The sequence below is a fragment of the Onychomys torridus genome, chromosome 5 (assembly GCF_903995425.1).
Source record: "Onychomys torridus chromosome 5, mOncTor1.1, whole genome shotgun sequence".
Classification (NCBI taxonomy): Eukaryota; Metazoa; Chordata; class Mammalia; order Rodentia; family Cricetidae; genus Onychomys; species Onychomys torridus.
The window spans coordinates 18,289,388-18,312,198 of record NC_050447.1 but is presented as its reverse complement, the minus strand read 5'-3'; the positions used below and the strand labels follow the sequence as shown (position 1 = coordinate 18,312,198).

General features: G+C 39.5%; 1 protein-coding gene across 6 annotated transcripts in view; it reads right to left on the bottom strand.

The window, feature by feature from the left end:
- The window catches only part of Chd9 (chromodomain helicase DNA binding protein 9), a 185,841-nt gene that overhangs the window by 122,444 nt on the left and 40,586 nt on the right, over window positions 1-22,811 (bottom strand). For all 6 annotated transcript variants that reach the window (XM_036188234.1, XM_036188233.1, XM_036188236.1 and 3 more), the window contains exon 2: window positions 9,345-10,966. In XM_036188234.1, the coding sequence (XP_036044127.1) occupies window positions 9,345-10,802 (1,458 nt within the window). In that variant the 5' untranslated portion in view covers window positions 10,803-10,966. The remainder of the gene's footprint in view (window positions 1-9,344; window positions 10,967-22,811) is intronic.

Genomic DNA, 22,811 nt, shown 5'->3' with positions numbered 1-22,811 from the left:
AGAGCAACAGCACACCTGGCTTACTGGGTGCTGAGGATCTGAACTCAGGTCCGCATGCACAGCAAGTGCTCTTGCCCACTGAATCATCTCCCCAGCACCAGCAATGCTAATGTTTGAATGGGAAAAGATTAGTATAGTATTGTTGTAGAGTATAATGCATTAACATGCTTAAGTAATAATGGAGTCAAATTAGGTGGAGTTGATTTAACCATGACTGCTTACTATGTACTTTGATGTTTGTTACTTTCTCTATAACTCAGTTTCCTCCCATGTAAATTAGAGCAAATGATCAAATCCAAATAAAATGTTCATTGTGATGACCCAATGTATTACTGTATGTCAAATATTTTATATATAGCACTTTTTGCCAAGTACTGCTCTGCTGGCTATTACATTTTCTTAGCAAGATTCCTGGGTGCCTGCCTGTTTGGGAGGCAGACGCAGAAGCAGAAGCATCCAGGTCTGCACAGTTCTAGGCCAATAAGCACTACACAGGAGTACTGTCTCACTGGATAATATGTAACAAAGTGTCAACAGTGAGGCCTGTTTTCTAACTTTGTTTCCTAAAATTGCAAAATTGTCCTTATAACAGACCTCACTGGATACTTAGATAACAAAATATCAATAGTGGTTTGTTCTTTCTTTCTCTCTCTCTCCTCCCTCCCTCCCTCCCTCCCTCTTTTTTTATGTACAGTGATTACATTCCACCTTACTTTTTTAAGATTTATTTATTTATTACACATACAGTGTTCTGTCTACATGCCAGAAGGGGGCACCAGATCTCATTACAGATGGTTGTGAGCCACTATGTGGGTGCTGGGAATTGAACTCAGGACCTCCGGAAGAACAGCCAGTGCTCTTAACCTCTGAGCCACCTCTCCAGCCCGCGGTTATCTTTCTTAACTACCTCCCAAGTACTTATTTCAATCCTTTTCCTCCCCCTTCCTTCTCCTCTTTCTTCCTTGTTGAGACAGAGTGTCATTAAGTAGTCCAAGTTTGCCCAGAACTCCCAATCTTCTGGATATATATATATATGGAAAATATTATCTTAAAAATGTGCCTTGCATGGGCTACCCAACCTGTTAATAACTTTTTAAAATTTAAGCAGTAAATATCTCTGTAGCTTAAGAGGGGGGGAAATTAAGGAATTAAGCAAAGTTAAGAAATTATCAGAATACAAAGTTAAAAGAGAATTCTATATAAGCACATCTAAAACAGTGTTTCTTGTTTTGAGTAGTAGTTAAGCCACTCTGCATCTCATTGCTATAGAACTTGTACATTGAGTTTAACTTACAAACACTGAGCTTACACATTTTCACTTTGGAAAGACAAAAACTAAAGAGATAAAATACCACAAAATATCTATCATAAAAGAGGTTTTTTTTAAAAAAGAGTTTTAGAGTCTCTCAAATTCTTCTCTCCAAAAACAAAAGATAGTGATAAGTCAGTATTTTATCTGCTTCCAAAGTTGTAAATAATCACTTGGAAACACTAGCTGCGGCTTCTCCTGCCCCTTCTCCCCACTAACCTATACCTGGACCTCTTCCTTTGCTCTTTTTCTCCATTTCAAATGGCATATAAGCATGTGGACACACAAGTTTTTAATCCCAGCACTCAGGAAGCAAAGGCAGGTCTCACTATAAATTTGAGACCAGCCACATAAAGTCTCAGGGCAGCCAAGATACACAGTAAGACCTTGTTACAACAACAAAAGGTAAATAAAATCCTGGAGTCAAATACAGCCTTCTTCACTGTTGTAACATGGCATACAAACCTCAAAGTGGGCTAAGCTATTGGACAGTTGTCTCCACGACTGCTCTTGAGAGAAAAGCAAAGGCAAAGCTTAGAAATGTTCTTGAAACAGTTAAGTATCTTCTCAGCCAGGCAGCAGAGGTGCACAGCTTTTAGTGCCAGCACTCCAAAGAAAGAGGCAGGTGGATCTCTGAGTATAAGACTAGCATGGTCTACAGACAGGACAGCCAGGGCTACATAGAGAAAACACTGTCTCAAAATAAATAAATAAATAAATAAATAAATGGCCGGGCAGTGGTGGCGCACATCTTTAATCCCAGCACTCAGGAGGCAGGTGAATCTCTGTGAGTTCGAGGCCAGCCTGGTCTCCAAAGCGAGTTCCAGGAAAGGCGCAAAGCTACACAGAGAAACCCTGTCCCAAAAAACAAATAAACAAACAAATAAATGAATGAATGGATGGGTGGGTGGGTGGATGAATAAATGAATGAATAAATAAATAAGTAAAAGTTTCGTAAATATGAATGAAGTGCCACTGACTTTTCAGAAAGTAGATCAAAGATTATCTTCTCTAGGATACATGATTTATTTCAGAATGTATTTTATTTATTGGTATGTGTGCACAGCTGTGTATCATAGGGTGTGGTGGTATTGTGTCCCCCAAAATACTGTACATGCTAATAAACTTATCTGGGGTCAGAAAACACAACAGCCACAATATTAAACATAAAGGATAGACAATGGTGGCATACACACCTTTAATCCTAGCATGCCAGAGGCAGAGATCTACCTGGATCTATGTGTGTTCAAGGATACAGCCAAGCATGGTGACTCACGCCTTTAATCCCAGAAAGTGAGCCTTTAATCCCAGGGAGTGATGGCAGAAAGCAGAAAGGTATATAAGGCATGAAGACCAGAAACTAGAAGCTTTTGGCTGGTTAAGCTTTTAGGCTTTGAGCAGCACAGTTCAGTTGAGATCCCTTAGGATGAGGACTCAGAAGCTTCCAGTCTGAGGAAATAGGATCAGTTGAGTAACGGGCAAGGTCATGTGGCTGTGGCTTGCTCTGTTTCTCTGATCATTCAGCATTCACCCCAATACCTGGCTCCTGGGTTTGTTTTTATTAATAAGACCATTTAAGATTCATGCCACAATAGGGCATATATGCAGAACAACTCTGGGAAGTCTGTTTCAAATTCAGGAGAATGTGCAGCAAGTGCTTTTACCTGCTACAAAATCTCACCAGGACTACCTCAGAATTAGTTATGATAAACTGGAAAAAAAAAAAAAAAAAAAAGCACATCACTCTAATTTTTTTATGTAATACTGCTTGCTAGTTTAGTCCAAAACAAAATTATTGCAAGAGATAGAACTAAAGCAACCTGATTTAAGCTGGGTGGTGATGGTACATATTTTTAATCCCAGGGCATGGGAATCAGAGGCAGGAGAATCTCTAAGTTTGAGGCCAGCCTGGTCTACAAAGTGAGTTCCAGGACAGCCAGGGCTAAACAGAGAAATACTGTCTCAAAAAAAAAAACAACAAAAAACAAAAAAAAAAACAAAAAACAAACAAAAAAAATAAACAAGCAAACAAAATAGAACACTGGAACTGCTGAGATGGTTTAGTGGTTTCAGGGCACTGCTTGCTCTTCCAGAGGACTCAGGTTCGATTCCCAGAACCCACACAGGGGCTCACAACCATCTGTAACTCCAGATCCAAGGGATTTGTTGCACAAACAGTACACAGACATACATGTAGGTACAATACCCATACATATAATGTTTGAAAAATAAAAACAAATTGATTGCCCTTTTGTAAAATTTTGAACATTGTTTTCATAGAGAAACAAAACAGGTTAGTAGCTTTTAAATTTCATTGGTTTATCAGTACAGAACAAGATGGTGTTTTTAAAAAAAAAATTTCACTAGCTGGGAGGTGATGGATCCTAGCACTTGGGAGGCAGAGGCAGGTGGATCTCTGTGAGTTCCAGGCCAGCCTGTTCTACTGAGTTCCAGGACAGCTAGGGCTACACAAAGAAATTCTGTCTTGAAAAAAAACAAAAACCAAATGTTTATTATTATTATTATTTACTTGTGTGTATGTGTCTATATCTGCAAGAGTGTGGAGAACAGAAGGGTGTTAAAATTCCCTGGAGCTGGAGTTACAGGAAGCTGTGGACTGTCTGAGATGGGTGCAGGTAATAGAAGTTGGGTCCTCTGCAAGCACATGTTCTCTTAACCACTGAGCCATCTCTAGGCCCTAAGATGATTTACAAATAGAGTTTAAAAAGGATTTCTCTTGCCTGGTGGTGGTGCTTGCCTTTAATTCCTGCACTTGGGAGGCAGAGGCAGGTGGATCTCTGTGAGTTGAAGGGCAGCCTGGTCTACAGAGCAATTTCCAGGACAGCCAGGGCTAAACAGTAAAAACCTATCTCAAAAAACCAAACAAAAACAACAAGAAAGAATTTTTCTTCAATGTCTATATGTTTGTATGCTAGCAATGGAGGCTACATCACTTATCTACATGACCTTGCAAGTCTATATAAAAGAACATAAATAAAATCTAAATAAAAGAGAGTCCTTAGTACTTTCAAAACTGGAAACATCTTTAGAAAAACATGAACTGGAAAACAAAAAACATGTTAGCTCTTAGACAACAAAACCAAGCAAAAAGTAAATAAACTTTGCCCGGTGATGGTGGTACATGTCTTTAATCCAGCATTTGGGAGGCAGAGTCAGGCGAATCTCTCTGAATTCAAGGCCAGCCTGGGCTATAGAGTGAGTTCCAAGAAAGGCACAAAGCCACAAAGCTACACAGAGAAACCCTGTCTCAAAAAAAAAAAAGTAAATAAGCATAACGGTTCATAATTTAATTATACTTTGGACAAAGCAATTAGTCAAAGCCAGTGAAAGAGTACACACAAACTAAACAGATGAATGTAAATTTGGTCATTGGAGAGTTTCTCCAGGGTCCTTCTGACTAACATACTTGACCCTCCTCCCTCCAGTAGAGGGAGCAAAATCCTAACACTCAACAAGTAGACTGGAAGATAAGTTTGTGCCTTTTAAGAATACCTTAGTATATTTTTGGTATGTCCATCTTAAACATTTCAAAAACTCTGTGTTGGCACTCTGGTTGCAGAACGTAGAAACATCAAGGCAGACTTTATCTGGAAGCATCTTCCCTGAAAAGTATCCCTCATCATCGTGGAAAGTACAATGCAGACTGCTGGGAGAGAACTGTCATCAACAATTCTTATTCAGCTGTGTGCTACACAATTCTCCGCCATGCAAGCAGTGCCACTGCTGCAGCAGCAACAAGTCTGTTATAAGGGTGACCAACCACGGTCTCATTGGATTTGAGATGCCCCACATCTGGTACCATAAACCTTGTCAAGAGCCTACAGAGCTGGGAAGGTTGGAGGCCCAATGGGGAAGCTACTGCTGCTGTTTTGCTAATTGAATATGATATGCCTATCAAATTGCCTTCTAAGTAATCATGTTTATGCCATTAGATTACAGCTGCTGTAAGCTTTAAGTCAAAGAAGCATTATTTTCATGGTGGACAGCAATTAACTAGCAGTCAAAGTACTGAGAATAAATGAACGCTGAATGTTCTACCCTAACTGGAACATCTGTATAGCCCCTTCCAAGGCTCAGAGAACATTTCACAAGAGGAAGCACAAAGTCTGTCACAATAGAAGAAGGGCAGTGTTGTGGAATGTTGTCTACTGGGCCCGATATGTCTAGTGCAGCTGTGGTTTCCTCCTTAAAACCTGCATATGATTGGATCCATCACCAACATCCAGTTATGGAAGCTGAGAGGCTCACAAGTTCTGCCCTATAGGTAGTTGCTAGGGGAGGGAGAGACATTTTCATCATTGTTATGGCTATAGGCAAGGTGTCCAGTCTCGTAAATAGCCTCTCACCCACACTCCTCTAATGAAAATCACTAGGTCACACAACAAAGGAAAGCAAAAAGCAGACTAGTTGGAAAGAGGAAGGAAATAGTAAGAGACATGGAAAGTTAATACAGTATGTGTTAATGTGATCAAAATATAAGAAAAAATATATAATGTGTATATACATTTTATGCAAGAAAAGGTCATAACAAAGTTTCCTAATTTTTAAAATTAATATATGCTAATAAAAAATTTTAAATCAATGTGTTGAAATGTTTTTTGAAATAAAATAAAGCTGGGCTTGGTGGGAAAGACTTGTAATTCCAGATACTTGGGAGGCTGAAGCAGAAGGATTGTAAATTTGCAGACTGCCTGGCCTACAGAGTTAGTTCAAAGCCAACCTAAGCATCTTAGTAAGATCTGTCCTGAGCCAGGTGTAGTGGCTCACTCTAGTCTTAGCACTTGAGAGGCAGAGGCAGTCAGATCTCTGATTTCTGGGTTACAGGCCAGTCAAGATTACACAGAGAGACCCTGTCACAAACAAACAAAAAATCTGTCTTGAAATGAAAACTAAAAAGAGGGTTGAGAGTATAACACTGTGATAGAGTGCTTGCCTATCATGCACAATGCCCTCTGTTGATCTCCTAAGCATTAACCAAGTACATTGGTCAGTATAATAACCAGGCCATATTAACCAGGTATGATATCATATTTAATATGTTTTTGTCAGAAAATTAATACTCTCGCATGACAAAAAATACAGAACACGGGTGAAAAAAAGTACAAATGTATTACCCTTAAATAATCTATTTCCTGCTGGGCAGTGGTGGCACATGCCTTTAATCCCAGCACTTAGGAGGCAGAGGAGGGTGGATCTCTGTGAGTTCGAGGCCAGTCTGGTCTACAGAGTAAGTTCCAGAACAGCCACAGCTGTTACATAGAGAAACTCTATCCTGGAAAAACAAAAAACCTGTTTCCTTCTGGTATATTTTCATCTGCATATTAGAATACTAGTATGGAAAAAAAAGCAGTTAGAAAGACATTTAATAAGTACCTAACTATAATCTAATACTTCCAAGTATTTTCAAACCTTTTGTTAATCTTTTCCAATATCTATTATACATATGCTATTGCTGAGGATCGAACCCAGGGCCTTGCACTTGCTGGGCAAGTGCTCTACCACTGAGTTAAATCCCCATGATATTGCTATTTTATATGTTTTACACACACACACACACACACACACACACACACACACACACACACACACACTTATATTTAAGATAGGGTCTTTGTAACCCTGGCTGTCCTGGAACTCTTTATGTGAACCAGGCTAGATTCAAAGTCAGAGACCCAGCTGCCTATCTCCTAAATGCTGGGATTAAAGGCATGTGCCACTATACCCCAGCTCACTATTTTATATTTTAAAGATCAGGAATTAGGCTCAGGGGTTCAGAGCACTTGCTGCTGTATCAAAGGACCCAAGTTCGTATCTCACCACCCATATCAGGTGGCTCTCAAATGCCTATAATACCAAGTACTCGTGTGAATCCCCTCAGGCTTCTGAGGTCACACACTCACATAAGTAAAATAAATCTCTTTTTGTTCTTATTTTGTTTTGTTTTTCAAGACAAGGGTTTCTTTGTGTAGTCCTGGCTGTCCTGGAACTTGCTCTAGAGACCATGCTGGGCTCGAACTCAGAGATCTGCCTGCCTCTGCCTCCCAAATGCTGGGGTTAAAAGTGTGCACCACCATGCCTGGCTATATATAAGTCTATATATAAAAAAAAAAAGAGAGAGAGAGAGAAAGCAGAGAAAAACAAAAATATATAACTAGCTTAAAGTCACACATGTCAAGTATGAAGAGCTAAGAGTCTCATCCAGAGTCTGGTACTGGTATTTGCACTATGATCATAATTTGGAGTTACATCTTTTTCCTGGGGCATCATTAACATTCTCAGAGTTAGTCTTCAAGGTTTTTTTTTTTAATGTTGATAGTAATCCGTTAAATTTGTATGTGATAATGAGCTGTGATGCTTCCAGTTCCCTGCTACAAACATAAAATATCTTTGGGGGCTGGAGAGATTGCTCAGCAGTTAAAGGCACTGGCTGCTCTTCCAGATGACTCTGGCTCAATTCCTAGCACCCACATGACAGCTCACAACCATTTGTAACTCTAGCCCAAGAGGATCCAACAACTTCTGGCCTCTGTGGGCACTACCACGCATGTACATGATACAAAGATATGTATGCAGGCAAAAGACTTACACACATAAGATAATTTATTTATTTATTTATTTATTTATTTATTTATTTATTTTTTGAGCTGAGGATCAAACCCAGGGGCCTTGCGCTTGCTAGGCAAGCAGTCTACCATTGAGCTAAATACCCAACCCAAAATAATACATTTTAAAAATATATTTTCGGGCCAGGTGGTGGTGGCACACGCCTTTAATCCCAGCACTCGGGAGGCAGAGGCAGGCGGATCTTTGTGAATTCGAGGCCAGCCTGGTCTACAGAGCGAGCAAGATCCAGGAAAGGCACAAAGCTACACAGAGAAATGCTGTCTCGAAAAGCCAAAATAAATAAATAAATAAATAAATAAATAAAAATTATTTATTTATTTTCGGATATATTACTTTTGCTGTTTATGTCAAAATGTTTTTCAAAAGATTCTATCAGTTAATAAAGCCATGAACATTATTAATTTCCCCACAAATATGCCAGCATTAAGCATGAACATTAGGACTGGTGAGATGGTTCAGTAGGTAAGGGTGCTTGCTGATAAGCCTGGAGATATAGAATACCAACTGCTACATGCACCTCAGCATGTATGCTTCTACATACATTTACACACAGAATAAATAAATAAATAAATATAAAAGGCATTTTCTGAAAGCATGGATATTCAAAAAAATAGTTTCTAATAAATGAAACAAATGTTCTACATTGTATCATTTTTTTCAATACACTGAATTTTAACTAAAGTTCCATATTACCTTGGCTTACTATTATTAATATATATTAATATTATATTACTAATATTTGATTATAAATCAAAATATTACTATTTTGATTTCCTGGGTTTTTGATGTGTGTTTTGTTTCTCCACAGCTTTTCTAAAGTACTCAAACTGGCCTAAACTTGCAACCCTGCCTTAGCCAGCTTCAGCTAAGATCACCGAAGTGAAACCCACAGTGCCTGTTTCCTAAGTTTCTTCCTCTGTGCTTTACTCAGTGATCAGAGACACGTTAGGTTTGCTGGTTAATCTGTATGAGCTTGTATAGGAATATCAGTACTATGTCTAGCATAATCATACTAAAACATCTCCAGAGTGTCGTTTCCTGTTTAACAATCATGGTTATAACCTTCTGTTAAAAGTAAACACAAAAGCAACAACACATATCAAAACTTACAGCTCCTAAATACAAAGAACTCCTTCTAATACGATTTTAATAGCAAGATAAACCTGTCAAAATATGTACTCAATATCACTCCGACTTTAAGAAATCTTGAGGGTTGGGGATTTAGCTCAATGGCAGAACGCTTGCCTATAAAGCACAAGGCCCTGGGTTCAGTCCTCATCTCCGCAAAAAAAAAAAAAAAAAAAAAACTTGAATCGGTCTCATTTAAAATTAACTGAATAGAAGCCTACTCATCTTCAAATTGCCAAAATAAATACAGAGAACTACATACCTGTCTCTGTAAACATAGGTGATTTCTGTTGTGTAAATGCTGATGATTAGACAATGAGGAAGGCCAGCTCCGAGCCTGATATTGCAACTGAGTTTGAGCCATGTCAGAAGGCCGTGCTACAAGATGTGAAGTAAACTGCCGATCAAGGTCATGATCTAAAACATGATTTGAATTATCTTGTCCAAATGTTGATTCGTCAAATTGGGGGAGGAGACCCTCTTGAAGGAGGTCCTCTGGGTCAAGTCCTGAAAATGGTTCTGTATGAGATTCCACTTGATGAAGTAAATTCTCTTCTAAAGATGAAAAACCATTAGTTTCCACATGATCATTGAAATGACCCATTTGAGGTCCTGAGTCAACAGGATCTGGGAAGTTCATGTGCACAGGAGATAATTTTGAATTGCTATAATTACCCTGAGGATGTGACGAATGCAAAATTTGAAAATTATTTGAATTTAATGGTGGAGTGGGGTTTAGGTGAATATGCTGAGCAGATTCTTGCTTAATTCCCCTATGAGGTGAAAAGGAGTTACTTCCAGCAAAATCAGACAAAGCTTGATTTGTATGACTGGGTGGAAGGACCGTAGATGGCTGAAGGAGACTGCTTGGTGACACGTGACCACTGGAGAAGGAGTAATGTGCAGGAAACTGCTGTGAGTTACTCACAGAACAGGAAGTCATACTTGGAGAAGGTCTGTTAAAGTTTCCTTCCTGATGACTGCTGCACTTGAGGAAGTGTACCGGAGGATTTGCTGCTTGAGAAAACTGCATTGAGAGAGACTGTGGTGAAGAAGATGTGTTAGTTATGTGTGGTGGGTGGTTAGCATTAACTCTGTGGGGACCAGAAACATTAACGTCTATAAAATTTTTAGACTGGCTAAGAGAATTTTGCCCTGGGTTAAGATTACTTCTGTTTTGTTGTGAGCGAAGCGAAGTACACTGTGTTTGATGTTCACTGGCCTGAAATAAGGCAAAATCATGGTGCACCACAAAATTTTTATTTTGATGAAGAGAGTGTGAATGTCCTTGTTGATGAAAAGGAGATCCATTTTGATTAGAAAGGCCAGTAGCTGTCTGATGACCCCACATTGGACTACCATCTGCTACATCTTGAAACAAGCCATTGGCTTGGTTTTGGGGATGGATTGGAGAGCAATTATATTGAGAGTGTGGAGACAATACATGTTCAGCTGGGCTGCCAAAAGACTGATTCGCTTGATGAAATTTCATTGAGTCAAACTGATTTAACTGTTCAAAATCTGTCATCTTCTGATGTGTAGGAGTACCTTGAACATGGTTTAGTGAATCTATGTGCAAAGGCTCAAACTCTGCACCCAAGTTCAATTCATCCACTAGTGAAACAGGTCCCGGCTGGACAAACGCATCATCTGACAAACCTTCTAGGGTCTCACCAAAAAGATTAGTATCATCAAAAAAATCCATCATTGGGTCTGTCATTTTGACACTTCTGTGACAATTTGGGTGTTCACTCCAGATAGACTATTTTCAGCTTCTCTGTGGTAGACAATACTGTTATCATTTTTGAGGGTCATCAACTAATCCGAAACAGGCCAGCATTTATTATTGCTCTACATAATGACATGTCATGAAGTGTCAGAATCCTAGAAAAATAAGAACAAAAGTGATTTAAAGTTAGTAATAGGTATTCATTAAACATATAAATAAAACACACAGTATTTTGTGTGTGCTAATTCTTTGCAAATAGGTCATTAATATTCTATACAGAGGAAAACAGTCCTGTGGAGGACATAACTATTTAAAAGTAAAAATGCACATTATTTTACTCTGAAGTACATATATTATGACAAAAGAATGTAAAGTAACCCCTATGAACAACAAACAGTGTGTCACAGTACAGCATGAAATATCTATAACTCCCAGCACTTCCACCAATGATTAGAATAATGAGGTACTACCCTTAAAAATGTTGAATGTTTAAGAGAGCTAGTGTCAGATGTCCTCAGTTAGTAAATAGATTATGATCACCAGCTCTAGATCCCATAGGGTATATGCAGAAATATCAGAAGCCCAGTTTTCAAGATACCATGAGGTGACCCAGAATGAAATACATTTGGTTTCATGACCTGATATCACTAACACAAATAAGCTGCCAAGTGTGCTGGAACATACGCTCATATAGTTCTCACGGTGCTTTTGCTTATCTACCATGGAAGACCAGCCTAACAGCCAAAGACTTACGTATTTGTATCTTCCTATAACCACTTGTATTCATCATTCTATCTCTAGAGAAACTGCTAGATCATTAGGCAAATACATGTTTCCTATTTTATTTATCAAACTGTGTAAATGCTGAAATTCAAAAGCTAAATAGAAAACAAACAGGTGGTAGCACACGCCTTTAATCCCAGCACTCGGGAGGCAGAGCCAGGTGAATCTCTCTGAGTTCGAGGCCAGCCTGGGCTACAGAGTGAGTTCCAGGAAAGGTACAAAGCTACAAAGAGAAACCCTGTCTCAAAAAACAAAAACAAACACAAAAATAAATAAATAAATAAATAAATAAATAAATAAGAACGAAAGAAAGAAAGAAAGAAAAGAAAAAGAAAACAAACAGGAACCGGGGCTAAGTAAATAATGAACTGGTCCTAAGACAAGAATAAATAAATGGATGGATGGATGGATGGATGGATGGATGGATGGATGGATGAATAAATAAATAGATAAAAGTTTTAGTCAGGCAGGCTTATGCCTTTAATCCCAGCACTTGGGAGGCAGAGGCAGGTGGATCCCTATGAATTTGAAGCCAGCCTGGTCTACATAGCAAGTTCCAGGATAGCCAGGGTTACACAGAGAAACCCTGTCTCAAAAAAAAAAAAAAAAAAAAGAAAAAGAAAAACAAGAAAGAAAGAAAGAGAAAGAAAAGAAGAAGATGAATGTATGAGGACCTGGGTTCAACTCCCAGTATTGGCAAAACCAAAAATCTTACAAAATGAAACAGTGAAAACCTTATACTAAGTGAAGGACTACAATTACAGAGGTTTACTCCCCGCCCCCATTTTTTCTGAGACAGAGTCTCAATATTTATCCCAGGATGGCAACCAATAGTACATTAGTGGTTAGAAAGTTGAAGGCAGGGTGGATGTGTGGCATGACTGGTGACCAATGAGTATTGGCCATAGTTTATGGGGCTTCTTTTTGAGGTGACGAAAATGTTTTGTGCTACTTTCAATGATATTTAAGCAACTCTGTGAATGCCAGGCAGTGGTGGCGCATGCTTTTAATCCCAGCACTTGGCAGGTAGAGGCATGTGGATTTCTGTGAGTTAGAGGCCAGCCTAGTCTACACAGCAAGCTCAAGGACAGGCTCCAAAGCTACACAGAGAAACCCTGTCTCATAAGTGGATATAGAAGTACAACAAAGGATAACCAGACAACAACCCGCAACTCTTAGAGAAGCTAGCTAACAAGGAAGATTCAAAGAAGGATGCATGGATCACCCTGGGAAGGGGAAATAGATGAGATCTCCATAAGTGAAGTGGAGGTGAGGGGTGGGCAATGGAGGGTAGGAGATGAGGGATAAGAACATAAGGGAATGGGATGGTCGATCTGGATCAGGGATGGTGTGGGAAAGCAATGGGAGAGATACCATGATGGAGGGAGATATCATGGGGATAGAGAGAAACCTGGTGGTAGGGACGTTGCCAGGAATACCCAAGGATGACCCCAGCTTGGACTATTAGAAATCGTGGAGAGATTGTACCTGAACTGAATTGGTTTGCCCCAGTGATCAGATTGGTGAATACCCTAACTGTCATCACAGAACTTTTCTCCAATGACTGATGGAGGCAGATGCAGAGCTCCAAGAGTCCAGTAGGAGAGAAAGAGGAGGGAGGGATTCTATGAGCAAGTGCATCAAGATTATGATGGGGAAACCTGCGGAGACAACCAAACCAAACTAGTGGGAACTCATAAAAGCTGGATCAATGGCTGTGGAGACTGCACGGGTTGGACTAGGTCCTCTGCATGGCTGGACAATTGTGTAGCTTGATGCTTGATCTGCTTGGGGGGGGGGAGCTAAAGGTAGAATCAGAATCCATCCCTGGTGCATGAAGGGGCTTTTTGGAGCCCACTACCTATGATGGGACACCTCATGCAGCCTTGAGGGAGAGGGAAGGGCTTAGACTTGCCTCTATGGGATGTGCCTCCCCAGGGGAGTAGCCTTCTTGTGGAGGGGAGTGGGGGCTGGGTTGGGGAGGGAGGCTGAGGGGGGGCTTTGATTGATATGTAAAATGAATGTAAAATGTTTCTTAATAAGAAGAAAAAAAAAGAAAAACCAAAAAACAAAACAAAAAACAACTCTGTGATTACTAGAAACCATGCTGGGTGTGGTGATGCATGCCTGTAACTCTAGAGAATCATAGTTGGAAGTCAGCCTAAAGAGAACGACTGCCAGCAGATCAGAGGAAGAAAGTCTGGAGAAATGCTTGGCGGCTGAGAATGCTCAACCTTCCTCCAAAGGGCCTGCATTTAGGTTCCAGAACCCACACTGGAAGGCTCACAACAGCCTGTAACTCCAGCTCTAGAGAATGACCTGACGCCCTCTGTTGGGATCCATGGACACAAAGACACATGTGATATACACTCATAGATACATAGACAGAAATAAAAATAAATCTCTAAAATTAAAAAAATAAAAAAGAGGGGAAAGAATAAGACCAGTGAGATGTCTCAGCAGATAAAAGTGCTTGCTGTTTAATATGGCACATGTGCAACCACACACACACACATCATATTTATATACACATGTACAGACAGACACAGGCACATAAGTAACAAAATTTTTAAAAGGGTGATGAAAAGCCAGTGAATTATACACATTAAATAGATTAAATCATATAGTATGTAAAGTACATCAATGAAATTATTTTAAATAGCCAGATGGTGGTGGCTGGTGCCTTTAATCCTAGCACTTGGGAGGCAGAGGCAGGCAGAGCTCTGTGAGTTCAAGGACAGCCTAGTCTACAAAGCAGAGTTCCAGGACAGGCACCATAACTACACAGAGAAACCCTGTCTCGAAAAGAGAAAAAAAAAAATTTAAATAGAAATTTAAATGATACAAGGTTTCATAAGGTCATACAAGTATAAACTTTACTTAAGCACATCACCCCAAGCATTAACCCCTTATTTCTCACCCCTGCTTCTTTGTTTTTCTAAAACAATATAACTTCATTTTTCTTTGGGCTAGGAAAAAATTCCACTATGGAGCTAGGTGTGGTTGTACATACCTTTAATCTTAGCACTAGAGTCAGGGGCAGGCACATATGTGTGAGTTCAAGGCCAGCCTACGAGCAAGTTCCAGGAAAGCGACAAGTACAAGAAGACTCTAGCAAAAACAAAAGACAAAAAACAAACAAAAAAACCACAACCCCCCCCACACACACACACACAAAGATCTTTTTAAAGAAAGTTTTGAAATGACTTGAGACAAAAACTCTTTTCAAAGTAAGCTGGGGGTAAGAGTGAGCTATTGTGATCATTTCACTCAATCAAAGTTTTAAACTTCAAAAATTAGCCAGCACTCGAGAGGAAGAGCCAGGCAGATCTCTGTGAGTTCGAGGCCAGCCTGGTATACAGAGCGAGATCCAGGAAAGTTGCAAAGCTACACAGAGAAACCCTGTCTCGAAAAACAAAAAACAAAACCAACAAACAAAAAAATTAGCTATCTAGGTAGCTAGCTCACACCTATAATTCTTGGGGAGCCTGAGGCAAGAAGACTGATGAGTGGGTTACAGACTGAAATTCTGTCTCAGAAAACTAGGAGAAAAAAAAAATAGAAAACAAAATTTCCCTGTGTTGCTAGCCAATTTTTCTTTTCTCCGTTCCCCTAGTGGTCTTCCTTAATTTCCTTTCCTGGGACCTGACCCAAGTACATTCTGCATGATTACTATGTGCACTAAGAATGCCTTGTTTATGACAAGATGGTAAGTTTCTGTGGGGAAAAAAAGATGCTAGACAGAGCAGAGCCAGGCTGGGCCAAACTGACTTACCGTCTCACCTGTTTCCTACTCTCTTCCCATTTCATTACCTTCTTCTAGCAAAGTAAATTTCCTTCCCATCAATACCATGACTATTTACAATTCCTTGTTTCTCAGTCCCTTCACTAAGATCTAGGGCATAATTTACACAACACAATACAACACACACACACACACACACACACACACACACACACACACACAGTAGTAAGGAGAAACGATTAATTCTTGGAGACATGGTATCTGCTGGAAAAGTCCTAAGTATTCCACTTTTTTATTAATCTACCTGACCCTTCCTTCCATTCTGAGAAGGAATATAATGTAACTTCATTCACTTGGAGATGGAGTGAAAGACACACACACACATACACACTAACCTGAGAGCTTGACTCCTGGAGCCAGTCCTAAACAGAGTTCTGTATCTTTAAATGACTTCAAGTGTGCTTATTGGTTCTGCTCCCCTGGGATAAAGAACCAACATTTGGGCACTAGAGAGATAACTTAGCTATTAAAAGCCAGGTACTACTCTTCCAGAGGACCTGAGTTTGCTTCCCAGCACCTACATCAGATGGCTCACAACTGCCTTTAACTTTGGTCCCAAGGGACCCTTTTGGCTTCAGTGGGCAATGTACCTCATGTGTACAAATCTACATTCTGACACACACATATACAAATAATTAAAATTTTAATTAAAACAAAAAGGTTGCCAGATGGTAGTGGCAGTGGCACACACCTTTAATCCCAATACTGGGGAGGCAGGGGCAGGTGTATGAGACTAGTCTACAAAACCAGTTTCAAGACAGCAAGGACTACACAGAAAAATCTTGTCTAAAACTAAAGACAAAAAGGCATTTGTCCCAGCACTCTGGAGTTAGAAGCAGGTGGAACTCTGTAAGTTCTAGGCCAGTCAGGGCTACATAGACCTTATCTCAAAAAAAAAAAACCAAAAAACAAAAAACATAAAAAAACAAAAACAACAACAACAAAGAAGCATTTGGTTACACAAAAAAATTGAGTAACAAGGATCCTGACTCTGTCATAAAAGAAAAATTCTAGGAGATAAAGTAACTGACACTAATAAGGTTCCTTATTAGTAAAAATTTTTTTAAAAATTAACAAAAAGCCCACTACCTACCCTAAGTACTTGATATGATGACTAAGTATATAATACATATTAAAATGTTTTCCATATCAAAGGAAGATGTCATGTGTACTATAATTACTGAGAATAAATGACTGAGAAAAACTTTATGCTAAGATGAACATAATAACCCAGAAAATATTAGTAGAAATGGAATTTTTAATTTAGAGTATCTTAAACTGTAATTTATTTGTTTTTAATCATTTTATGATTTTATGTATATGTGTGTTACCTGAATGTATGTTTGTGTGCCAGATACATGCAGTGCCTGCAGATGTTGGAGAAAGGACACTGGATCCCCTGGAACTGGAGTTACAGATGGTTGGTAGTCACCATGTAGTTGCTGGGAACTGAACCCAGGTTCGCTGGAAGAGCAGGCAGTGCTCTTAATCACTGATCTATTTCTCTAGCCACTTACAATGCAATTTTTAAAACAGGAAGCTCAGGGAGTTTTGGACAATAAATATTAAATGAAAATGTACAAATCTACAAATAATGGAGTCAATATTGTCTCATTATTTAGACCTTTTAAATGGCAGTGAAGACTATTAAATTCTGCTTATAATTAAGGATTAAAATATGTAAGAACTGGTCAGGTATTTCTATTTATTTTCTTATTTGGTCTCCTTTCCTTTCCTGGGGAATATTACCTACTAGACTAGATACATACATTCCAGCAAAAATGGTCTTGCCTACAAACTGAAGTAGTCGATTAACCCCCACCTAAACCATTAGAGATATTTTGGGAAGATAATGTATTTGAAATGTCCTCCCCTAAGCATGAGAACTCCCACCTGTAATCCCAGCACTCAGAAAACTGAGGCAAGAATGCTTCAAGTCCAGTTTGGGCTGCACAATAAATTCTAGGCTGGCCTGAACTAACAGAGACGCCCACTCCGTCCCTCTGGCCATTCTGTCTCAAAAAGGAAAAAAAAAAAATGTATTGTGTGTATGTTAATGGGGAATGAACTAAGGAACGTATTATATATGTTAGTCAAGCCACATCCTTAGTCCTTTTTATTTCTTTTGAGACAGAATCTAAGCTACTCAGGCTGGCCTTGAACATAGAACAATCCTGCCTCAGCCTCCTGGGTATCAGGATTATATATATGAGCCACCATGCCCACCTTATCTCTTGAGATCGCTTTTATTCCTACCATCTCCCTAAATTGACCCAACCAAAGGTATAATGTTACTTTTGTTTGTTTTTTGTTTCTGAGACAGTGCAGCCCTGGCTGTCCTGGAACTCAGAGATCCACCTGCCTCTGCCTTCCAAGTACTGGGATTAAGAGCATGCACCACTACTGCCCAGCTCATTTTTCACTATTTAAATTATCTGTCAGCAGTGTTTGTTACAGTTACCACTGAGGCCTCTTCCAAATGCTTAATGATAGACTAAGAAATTCACCTCATTTCTCTCCTTTTTTCTGAATGTTTAATTTCAGACTCTGTAAATGACTGTAACGTATAAATGTTGGTGGTAGTTAGGGGTACTCTAACCTCTAAATTTGCAGTTCTCAACCTGTGGGTTGAGACCCTTTTGGAGTCACATATCAGATATCCTGCATATCAGCTACTGACATTACAATTCATAACAGTAGCCAAATTACAATTATGAAGTAGCAATGAAATAATTGTATGGTTGGGGGTCACAACAACATGAGGAACTGTATTAAAGGGTCACAGTGTTAGGTTGAAAACCCACTCCTAAATGTTGTTGGGAGAGGGTACAGTAACCTCTAAATGTTAAGGGTACTTGGGGCACTCTAACCTTTTAAGTGTTGATGGTATTTGGGGGCAATTTAATTGTCTTTCATTTCTGTCTATACCGAGTTTAATTTTTTTATTTTTTATTTTTTGGAGACAGGGTTTCTCTGTGTAGCTTTGTGCCTTCCCTGGATCTCACTTGATAGACCAGGCTGGCCTCGAACTCACAAAGATCCGCCTGCCTCTGCCTCCCGAGTGCTGGGATTAAAGGCGTGCGCCGCCGCCGCCACCACCACAGGCTCAAGGTAATTTTAAGTAGTCTCATAGTGTTAAATGTCACATATGTTAGTAACTTCCAACTTTAAATCTATGCCCTCTCTGCCTCAACTTCAAACCCATAGATACCTAACAAATATTTGGCTTCTCCTGCTGTATAGTGGATATGAAACTAGCCCCGATACTAGGCCATATTTCAAAAGAGTAAGTAGCAGGTGTGACCTTCTCCTGGCTGTCTCAGGCCACCTCACTCACAAGCCTCCAGTGACTCTGTATTGCACCCATAATAAAAGCAGCACTCCCCATTCTGACTCTATTATAGCCCTCCACTCCCACCTGAACAGCTCTCTGCCCACAGCTCCTGATCTCTCTTGATCACTCCCTTGTTCGGCCACAAAGGCAGGAGATGATGTCAGCAAAATAGCCCAGTAGGCAGCTTCAAACACCCTTCTTGCCAATGTTTCTCAATCAAGAATCAACGAAACCAACTTCAGCAGGAATCTGGGAAACAGCCAAAGTTTTACAACAACTAAGAGAATGAAGAGAAAAGTAATAAAAAGCAAACCCCTACCATTAAAGAAATCTGCATTAAAATACTGGCAGAGCAGTGAGAGTGTATCTAAGGTGAAGAAAGCCTGGACTCAGTTCCAGCACCATAAGAAAAACAATGGAAAATGGAGTCTGAATGCAAGCTAAAGATGAGACTTCAAGGACCACCTAGAAGAAAGAAAATTCTGGAGCAAAACTTTAAAATAATCTTATTTACAGATTTGCAGTATCAAATGCTGAATATGTCTATTTAACACACACACACACACACACACACACACACACACACACACATATTTTTTATATTAAAAAAAAATAGCAAAGGGCATGTAGACTCTGTCCCTAAGAAAGTTACTGAATTTAGTAGACAAAGAATTAACGAACTTTGTTAAATATGCTCAGAGAGCTAGTGGAAGTCATGGCTCAAGGATGAAAACAACTAGGAAAATAACATAAACCAAATAAAAATACTGATACTTAAGGAGAACTTATTAAAAAGACCAATCAGGAAAAGATTGGAGCTAAAAAGAACAACAACCAATTTGAAATTCATTGCAAGGAGTTTTAATCAAACCAAGAAAAACAGAGCACATGGCCACTGAAACCATCCAGTCTGAGCAATACAAAGCAAAGTGAATGAGGAAAAGTGGACAGACTGAGACTGATCACGAGGACAAGCCACAGTGAGAGATCCTGGGGCAGAGGGAAGGGAACAGTGATAGCTGAAATCTCCCCAAATCAGATGAAAGACATGAACTATTAGAAACTATTTTAAGTGTGTATGTATACATGTCTGTGCATCCATATGTGCACTCGAGTGCACAAGGAGCCAGAACCAGACACTGGATCCTCTGGAGCAGTAGTAAACGGCATGGTGTGAGTGCTGGGAACTGAACTTGGGTCCTCTGGAAACACCACACATGGTCCCAGCACCTGCACAGTGGCTCACGATCATCTATAACTCCAGTTCCAGGGAATCTGATGTCCTTTCTATGCATATATGTATATGCAGGCAAAAACTTCCTCTACATTAAAATTAAAGGCCTTAGGTGGATGCGATTTTTTTTCTCTTCAAAACATAATTCATAATGTTCTAGAACTACATAACTGTTCTATGTATCCTTAACATGTTGATGATAATCTACACTAATTATAATTTCAACTCTTTAATTCAAAAATAGTCCTAAGAGATGGCTCATCAAGAGCTGCTCGTTAAGGCACTTGCCACCAAGCCTGTTGACTGAAGTTCAATCCCAGATCCCACATAACGGATGGGAGAATAGACTGCTGAAAACTGTCCTCTGACCTCCTCACGAGTACAGTGTGGCACCAATGTAACCACACTCACACACACATATCATGAAAATACAAAATAAATAACAAAGTAGAAATGAAAAATACTAGCTGTTGTTAGTTGTTTTTGCTCTTTTGGGGGGCCTGCCACTCAGCTCCCAAATAAATTAAGCACAAAGGCTTATTATTACTTATAAATGCCAGAATTTAGCTTGGTTTGTTTCTAGCCAGCTTTTTTTTTAAATTAGCCCATTTATCTTCGCCTCTGGGCTTTTATCTTTCTCTAATTCTGTATACTTTTCTTTACTATTACTCCATGGCTGGTTGTGTGGCTGGGTGGCTAACCCCTAGCATCCTCCTCTCCTTGTTCTCTTGCTCTGTCTCCTTCTCCCAGATTTCTCCTTCTAAATATACTCTCTGCCTGCCAGCCCCACCTGTCCGTTCTCCTGCCTCATTCAGCTCTTTATTAGACCATCAGGTATTATATTATTATTTTTTTCAGAGCTGAGGACCAAGAGCTCTACCACTGGAGCTAAATTCCCAACCCCCACCATCAGGTATTTTAGACAAGCACAGTAACACAGCTTCACAGAGTTAAAAAAAAAAAAAAAATACAACAAAAACAAAAGTAATACACCTTAAAATAATATTCTATTACAAACACAATAATAAATTAGCACTTGGGAGGGGAAGAGGGCAGCAAGTAGCCAGCCAGTATGAGCTAACTAGTGAAAATGTCTCCAAAACCACATATAGCTAGCAAACAAATGAATGAATTAGCATCAAATTTAAGATTCACTCAGGGTCACAGTGATGGCTCAATAGTTAAGAGTTCTTCCTACTTTTCCAGAGAACTCAACTTTGGTTCTTAACACCATGCCAAGAAGGCTCCAAATTCCTCCATGCAACCTGACACCCTCTTCTGGCCTTCTCAAGCACACATGAAGATACATACACATAAATTAAAAAATAAAATAAAATCTCTTTATAAGAAAATTTGATTTGTGGGGTGGTGATGACCCACACTTTTAATCCCAGCACTCAGAAGGCAGAGGCAGGCAGATCTCTAAGTTCCAGGCCAGTCTGGTCTATACAGTGAGTTCCAGAATAGCCAGAGCTACATTGTGAGACACTGTCTCAAAACAACAACAGATTTCACTGAGAAATCAGGAAAAAAAAAATGTCTGGTAAATACAAGTCAGTCACTGCATAGTTAAAAGAGGGACAGCTTTGAATCCTTACTACCAAGCCCTGTATCGGCTGGTTCTTAAAATTTCTCAGTCTTTTTCTTCACTTCACCATCTAGTCACAAGTGACAGAATTTAGAAAGAACACATGCAAAGTCCTAAAACATGGTTAACTCAGTAATTATAGACTCTCATTGGCCTGCAGAACTAGATGCATGAATCAAATTTTCTGGTGAGCTCCTGAAATAGCATCATGACTGCATTGTACTTATTGTCCAGCTAATTTGTTTAATTTATTCTTAGGTGTTTGGGTGTTCTGTGCCATGTATGTCTGATCACCACTCAGTCTGGTGTTTCAACTATCTTTGAGACTGAATTCAGGTACTACATTTTGCAAGGTTTTACACACACACACACACAGAGTTGTTATGCACTGACTATATATTCTGCATCTTACATACTGAATTATCATTTTTGGTCTGCTAGTCTGTTTTTTCTACTAAACAGAATAAGCAGGCCTTTTAATTCCCAATATCTACTATAAATTGTTGGCCTATAGTAAGTACATACTTTCAGAAATTCAATAACGCCAAAGCATAAAACAAAATTTGTCTTTAGTAACTGTTTCAAAAGCTGATATGCAGCCAGGTGGTGGTAGCCCTTGCCTTTAATCCCAGCACTGGGGAGGCAGAGGCAAGTGGATCTCTGTGAGTTCGAGGCCAGCCTGGGCTATAGAGTGAATTCCAGGTCAGGCTCCAAGGGCTACACAGAGAAACTCTGTCTCAAAAAAAAAAAAAAAAAAAAGCTGAGATGGAAAAGCATTTGTTTGAACAACAAAACATCACTCTCCTGGCTTTATAGGGACCTCACTGATATGTACATTTAAAAATTGTTACCGTGCACTACAGAAACAGCTGTGGTAATCCTAGCACTTGGGAAATGGAGGGAGAAGTAGAAATTCAAGTGAGGCCACCTCATGAAACTCCCCCACCTTTTTGTTGTTGTTGTTGTTGTTTTTTAATTTATAGGCTGGAGAGATGACTCAGTGGTTTGGTTTGTTTTTAAGAAGGGGGTCTTAGGGTTCAGTAGTTAAGAGCACTGGCTGCTCTTCCAGAGGACCCAGGTTCATTTCCCAGCACTCACAAAGCAACTCACAACTGTTTCTAACTCAAGATCCAGGGGATCTGACACCTTCATACCAATGCGCATAGAATAAAGTTAAATAGATAGATAGATAGATAGATAGATAGATAGATAGCCAAGCGGTGGAGAGATGACTCAGCACTGGCTGCTCTTATATA